The sequence below is a fragment of the Arvicola amphibius genome, chromosome 7, assembly GCF_903992535.2.
Source record: "Arvicola amphibius chromosome 7, mArvAmp1.2, whole genome shotgun sequence".
Classification (NCBI taxonomy): Eukaryota; Metazoa; Chordata; class Mammalia; order Rodentia; family Cricetidae; genus Arvicola; species Arvicola amphibius.
In genome coordinates, this window is record NC_052053.1 from 54,875,014 (window position 1) to 54,882,579 (window position 7,566).

The window sequence follows — 7,566 nt, forward strand, 5'->3', positions numbered from 1 at the left end:
CTCAGAAGAGTAAGGCAGGAGATTGTGAGTTTCAGGGTATTAAACTGTGAAGTACATAGTGTACAGAACCTCCTAGGATTTATAGGAAAGACTATCTCACATAAACAAAGGAAACGAATGAATAAAAACTGAAGAAATTCTGAATGAATTTTACATTATTCATAGTCTTAATATAATGTATAAGAAGATTAAAAGGTCCTGATGAGGAGCAGAAGAAGGGAGAACATGAGCAAGAAAGTCAGGACCGTGAGGGATGTGTTCACCCACTGAGATGGTGGGACAGATCTAACGGGAGATCACCAAGACCAGTTGGAATGGGACTGATGGCACTTGCGATCAAACCAGACTCTTTGAATGTGGCTGACAGTGGAGGTTGACTGAGAAGCCAAGGACAATGGCAATGGGCTTTGATTCTAAAGCTCTGTGTGAGCCTTGTCAGTTTGGATGCTCACCTTCCTGTTCCTGGGGGAGTTGGGAGGACCTTGGACTTCCCATAGTGTAGGGAACCCTGAGGGCTTTTTGGCCTGGAGAGGGAGGGAGTGGGGGTATGGGTGGAGGAGAGGGGAGGGAAGTGGGAGGAGGGGAGGAGATAAAAATTTTAATAAAAAATGAAAAAAAGAAGATTAAAGTTCAGTGAAGCTTGATAAATTGGACAATAACCTTCTTGGCTAGCAAGTGATTATTCCCAAACTAAAAGCCACTTCACAAATTTCAGCCCTGTCTTTCATAAGCATTGCTCTTGCTATATCTAAAAGAAGAACATTCTCCTATGACAGAGAAGCCTCTGAAGTTTTTCCTTCCTGCCCTTGATATTTAGGTTATATATTAAGGGGTTCAACATAGAAATCATCAATGTATACATTGCGGCAGATACAACATTCTTTTCTTTGGACTCTACAGAGGAGGGAAACAGGTAGAGCATTCCATAAAAAAATAGACCACACAGGTGGGAGCTACAGGTAGAAATGACATTTGAACTCCCACCAGAAGTCTTAGCCCTAAGGTCAGCAATTAAAATGTTGACTTAAGAGATGACAATATGCAGCTCTTTTAAGAGGTCCTGCTACGAAACACTTAAATGGCATTGATAAAAGCTGACTGCATGCTTGTTTGTTTTCAGCCATAGCAGGAAAAAAGTTGTGCTGTTTTAAAATGCTGGCGTTCTGGTCTGTACTGCCAGGACAAACTCTGACTCTTTCAAGCAGGCGGTCCTGACTGTTGTTTGACACTGTCGCAGCTTGCTTGCTGGCAGGGACCTTGAAATGCTGTAGAGTTGTGGCGATAAACATGGCTACCGCCGGTACCTCCACCATGAGGCTAGAAAGCTAAGGCATGGGCTGGATCCAGCCGCCAAAGTTACAGCTTTAGTTCTACCGATTTTGGTGGGTAAATTAAAGACTTATGTGGTCACAAAAAGAGAGATATACAGTAAAAGAAAGATTCAAAGTCGAAGAAAACATCAAAATGGTTTACAATGTGTTGAAAATATATGTAGGCTAAAGGTTAAAGTTCTTAAAAGTAAAAAAGAAAAAGAGAGAAAGAGTAATTTGGGTGTGATGGTACACACCTTTAATCCCAACACGTGGGAGGCAGAGGTACATTGACCTCTGTGACTTCAAGGTGTGGCATAAGACACCTTTAATCCCAATGCCTGGGAGGCAGAGACAGACAGATCTCTGTGAGTTCAAGGTGTGGTAGCATACACCTTTAATCCCAGCACTGGGGAGGCAGAAGCAGAAGGTTCTCAGAGTTCAAGGACAGCCTGGTCTACTGAGTTATTCCAGGTCAAAGATATACAGAGAACCTGTCTCAAAAAGTAAAAGTAAAAATAAACGAAATAGAGGCTAAAACAAAGCTGCACAAAGATGGAAAATATATGGAGAACCTTGATACTGTATGCTATTATGCTCTCTTTGGATTGTTTGAATGCTGAGGAAGGAGCAACAGATGCTAAAAGATATTTGTTTATAAATGCTGCTGATCTAATCCAAGAAAGATATCTTGAAAATGCTTTGACTTTAAAATTTGGATCTAAGGACATAATGCTTTGGAAAGGAGTTTCTTTTGTTTTTACAGAAAATGAAACCCTGCGGATTGCTTCTATCCCAATGTGGTATGATAGACCACGCCCTCCTGAAAGGTTGCTGTGAGCAACTTCAGAAAATTACTTCACCCAACTGATGACTGAGATGAACCTGGCACACAGGTTACACCATGAAAGATCTGATTAACAGCGTCCCCATTCAGCAGGAAGCAGTTTGGAGAGAAATAACTACGTCCATATTCCCAGATATTGTTTATAAATGTTCTTTTACATTTAAAGGGGGAAATGATATAGATATGAATAATTTACATTGGTATAAATTTTACTCTATTGATATAAATTTAAGGTCAATTTTGTTATATGTATATGTATATTTCTGATACTGATTAAGGTACTGTGATTCTGTAGTTCATTTTAAAAATGTAATGTATATAGGTTGTTAATGGATAGTCATCAATAATAGTAAAGCTTGTAGTCATGTTAGTTAGATTTTCTAGATATAGAGATATATTTCAGTTAGATAGGCATTCCTAATATTTTTTCAAAGACTATAGAATATTCCACTTAAATGTTTTAATAACTTAAGGCTTTTCATGACAATGAGACACATCAGCTCCTGGCAGCACCAATCTACTTCAAGAGGAAGATGGGCATCAAAGAGGATCCTTATGGAGTTTGACAGCCATTTGGGCAAGAAACTGCTCTTGCCTGGACTGTTGCATAAACTGAACACAAAGAACCAGCAGAGAGAGGACTGCTGAACTTGCCTAAAGGTGAGATGATTCTTTGGGATTCCTGATTCATGAAAGAGTCTGCGAGACACTCTGCAGGACACAGCAGATACTGACTGAACTGACTTTGAAATTTCCTGCTTCATGGAAATGTCTGCTGGAAACTATGGGCCTGAAGGCCGAAGATGGAAGCCCCAACGGTACAGAGGAACTTTGGGTGACTGTCCAGGCAGCGAGATGTCTCTTCATTTCTAGAATTTTGTAAGTTGCTTACTTCTTATTTACTTAGGTAATATTATATCCTTCTGGAGTCTTTGATGGAGTTGAAGAATGGATAGATAGTTAAAGTTTTCCTTTGTTATGATAAAAGATAAAATGGATATAAGTATTGTAACTAATTCTTACTTGATAACTATTTTGTTATATGTAATTTTACTATGTTAAAGTTAAAGCCTTTCTTTTATTGTTTAAACAGAAAAAGGGGAAATGATGTGGGAGAGTCTTCTGTTTGAGTTGATTTCATTGGCTAATAAAGAAACTGCCTGGCCCATTTGATAGACCGCCCCTTAGGTGGGTGGAGTAGACAGAACAGGAAGAGGAAGTGAGGTAGAAGGATCAGTCAGATGCCATACCTCTCTTAAGTTAAGCAGACCGCTGTGCCTCTCCTCAGAGAGAAGCCAGACGCGATGAAGCTCCAGCCCAAGATGGACGTACGCTAGAATCTACCTGGTAAGGCACCACTTTGTGGTGCTACACAGTTTATTAGATATGGGTTAGACAAGATGTGAGTAAGAGGCTGAAAATAATGGGCCAGGCAGTATTTAAAAGAATACAATTTGTGTGTTGTTATTTCGGGGTATAAGCTAGCCGGTGGCTGGGAGTTGGGCGGCGGGAAGCCGGCCCGTACCTCTTCACTACAACAATACTTACAAAGGAAGACTATGGAGACTACTGTATCTCCAAAGCCAAAATACACTAACTCATTGACATGTGTGTCAGAGCATGATAGCTTCAGAACAGAATTAATGTGACAGAAAAAATGAGCTATTTCCCCAACAACACAGAAGGACAGTCGAGCCATGAGGAGAGTGTGAGTCAGAGCAATTGTGTTGGTGAGGACACAGCACAGGGCAAGCATCAGGGCACATAATCTAGTATTCATGATTTTGGAATTATGGAGAGGGCAGTAGATAGCCATATAGCAGTCATATGGCATTGAGTCTGAACATTAAACAGCAGCTTGGTCACTGCAGATTGTACTAAACCAATGTCAGGAAAGGACAGGTTGGCCAAAAAAGTACATAGGAGTGTGGAGGTGTGGGTCAGAGCCAATGGCCAGGATGGTGAGCACATTTCCAGTCAAGGTGACAAGATACATACACAGGAAAATCCCATAGAGTAGCCACAGTTGTTCTGGAAACCTTGATATTCCTTGTAGATAAAACTCTGAGATGCTGGATTGGTTGTCCATGAGCCTACAGAACCTGGAGGTCAGAAAAGATAGTCAGAATGTAGGGTTGATACTTAAGCTTCAGGCACTGGCTCTCAACCTTCACATACCCATGTCTATATTTAAATAAGCTACTCCCCAGTCCTGATGGTTCCTGCCACCAGGTCTTACTTCCTTTTATTCTTTCTTTCTGAGGAATTCTATATTTTCCATCTCTATAAAAAATTCTATATTTTCCATGGATTGGTTGTCCGTGAACCTACAGAACCTGGAGGTCAGAAAAAAATAGTCAAGCCCGCCCCGCCTCATCCTCCCATCTTTGGGGCCACAAAATCCCACAGCTCAGCCTGTTTGGGCTCTGGGGACCTGGAATTGAGTGCACCCAGGACCGTGGGAGGTCCCCTCCTACATTGGCCTGCCTGGGGCAAGGTAAGCCTTTGTCTGAGAGCTGCTTGGCCTGCAAGGGGACCTGACAGTCTGCCAGAGGATCCATCATTCTTTGGGGTGAGTGAGGAGTGAGTGCCCGAACTGCGGCAGCTGCCCGGAGAGGGACCACCGACATTCCACAAATCCCCCTGCCACCCGCACACTTCCTGCTCTTCCTGCAGGGGTTATTCTCCCCGGATACTGCCTCTCTCTTCCTGTCCCTTCCCAGCTTGCACCCAGAATCCTCCCCCTTTCCCCCCCCCCTCATCCTCCCGTCTTTGGAGCCACAAAATCCCACAGCTCACCCTGCTTGGGCTCTGGGGACCTGGAATTGAGTGCACCCAGGCCGGTGGGAGGTCCCCTCCTTCATTTGACTGCCTGGGGCAAGGTAGGCCTTTGTCTGAGAGCTGCTTGGCCTGCAAGGGTACCTGACAGTCTGCCAGAGGATCCATCATTCTTTGGGGTGAGTGAGGAGTGAGTGCCCGAACCACGGCAGCTGCCCGGAGAGGGACCACCGACATTCCACAACTCCCCCTGCACCCGCACACTTCCTGCTCTTCCTGCAGGGGTTATTCTCCCCCGATACTGCCTCTCTCTTCCTGTCCCTTCCCAGCTTGCACCCAGAATCCTTCCCCCCTCCCCCTGCCTCATCCTCCCGTCTTTGGGGCCACAAAATCCCACAGCTCAGCCTGTTTGGGCGCTGGGGACCTGGAATTGAGTGCACCCAGGCCGGTGGGAGGTCCCCTCCTTCATTAGACTGCCTGCAGCAAGGTAGGCCCTTTGTCAGTGTGCTGTTTGGCCTGCAAGAGGACCTGACAGTCTGCCAGAGGATCCATCATTCATTGGGGTGAGTGAATTGAATTCACTGGGGTGAATTGAACTTCTAAAAGAAGACACAAAGGGGATTATTCAGAGGAAGAAATGGGCAGGCGCCAATGCAAGAATTCCTCCAACAATTTGAAAAACAACATGAAAGCACCAGAACCCAGCGAACTTATAACAGGAGGACTTGAACACACTAATCAAGAAGAAGTAGAAAAAATTGACTTTATGAAAGTAATAGAGTCCCTTAAACAGGAGGTGAAAAACTCCCTTAAGGAAATGGACAAGAAGAATAACAAAAAGTTTGAAGAATTGAGTAAATCCGTAAACGATATCCTAGGAAACCAAGAAAAAACAATCAAACAGATAATGGAAACAGTGCAAGACTTGAAAACTGAAATGGAGGCAAGGAAGAAAACACAACCTGAGGGCCAGCTGGATATGGAAAATCTATGTAAATGAACAGAGACTACAGAAACAAGCATAACCAACAGAATACAAGAGATAGAAGAAAGAATCTCAGATTCTGAAGATACCATAGAGAAAATAAATGCACTGACCAAAGAAAACAGCAAATCCAACAAATCCTCATCACAAAACATTCAGGAAATCTGGGACACAATAAAAAGACCAAACCTAAGAATAATAGGCGTAGAAGAAGGAGAAGAAATACAGCTCAATGGTTCAGAAAATATATTTAATAAAATTATAGAAGAAAACTTCCCAAAGCTAAAGAAAGATATTCCTATTAAGGTTCAAGAAGCTTACAGAACACCAAATAGACTGGATCAAAAAAAAAACATCCCCTCGCCATATTATAATCAAAACACAAAACATACAGAATAGCCGGGCGGTGGTGGCGCATGCCTTTAATCCCAGCACTCGGGAGGCAGAGGCAGGCGGATCTCTGAGTTCGAGGCCAGCCTGGTCTACAAGAGCTAGTTCCAGGACAGGCTCTAAAAACTACAGGGAAACCCTGTCTCGAAAAAACCAAAAAAAAAAACATACAGAATAAAGAAAGAATATTAAGAGCTGCAAAGCAAAAAGGTCAAGTAACATATAAAGGTAAACCTATCAGACTAACACCTGACTTCTCTATGGAAACTATGAAAGCCAGAAGGTCCTGGATAGATGTTTTGCAGAAACTAAGAGACCATGGATGCAAGCCAAGATTACTATACCCAGCCAAGCTTTCATTCACTATAAATGGAGAAAACAAAATATTCCAGGATAAAAACAAATTTAAACAATACATAGCCACAAATCCAGCCTTACAGAAAGTAATAGAAGGAAATTCACAAACAAAGGAGTCCAGCATTGCCCAAAATAACTCAGACATCTAGCGACCCTTCACCAGCACATCGCAAAGAAAGGAAACACACAATCTCTACTACCAAATAAAAAATGACAACCGGAGTTAACATCCACTGGTCATTAATATCACTTAATATCAATGGACTCAATTCACCTATAAAAAGGCACAGGCTAAGAGATTGGATACGAAAACAGGATCCAACATTCTGCTGTTTACAAGAAACACACCTCAACCACAAAGACAGACATCTACTCAGAGTAAAGGGTTGGGAAAAGGTTTATCAAGCAAATGGACCTAAGAAACGAGCTGGTGTGGCCATACTAATTTCTAACAAAGTTGACTTCAAACTAAAATCAATCAGAAGAGATGGAAAGGGACACTTTATACTCATAACAGGAAAAATCCTTCAGAATGAAGTCTCAATCCTGAATATCTATGCCCCTAATACAAAAGCACCCACTTATAAAAAAGAAACATTACTAGAACTCAAGACAGCCATCAAACCAAACACTCTGATAGTGGGAGACTTCAACACTCCTCTTTCACCAATGGACAGGTCAATTCGACAGAAACCTAACAGAGAATTAAGAGACTTAATAGAGGTAATGAACCAAATGGACTTAACAGACATCTATAGAACATTCCACCCAAACAGGAAAGAATATACCTTCTTCTCTGCGGCTCATGGAACCTTTTTGAAAACTGACCACATACTCGGTAACAAAGCAAGCTTCCACAGTTACATAAACATATTAGTAACCACCTGCATCTTATCGGA

The 7,566-nt window shown here is 42.4% G+C and overlaps 1 protein-coding gene across 1 annotated transcript; it reads right to left on the bottom strand.

The window, feature by feature from the left end:
• Positions 1-748: 748 nt before the first annotated feature.
• On the bottom strand, positions 749-4,246 carry LOC119819762 (olfactory receptor 1N1-like). The gene is given in 5 exon segments (XM_038338077.1): positions 749-1,023; positions 1,894-1,907; positions 3,702-3,993; positions 3,996-4,066; positions 4,068-4,246. Coding segments are annotated over 5 exon segments (831 nt in total).
• Between the last annotated feature and the right edge of the window lie 3,320 nt (positions 4,247-7,566).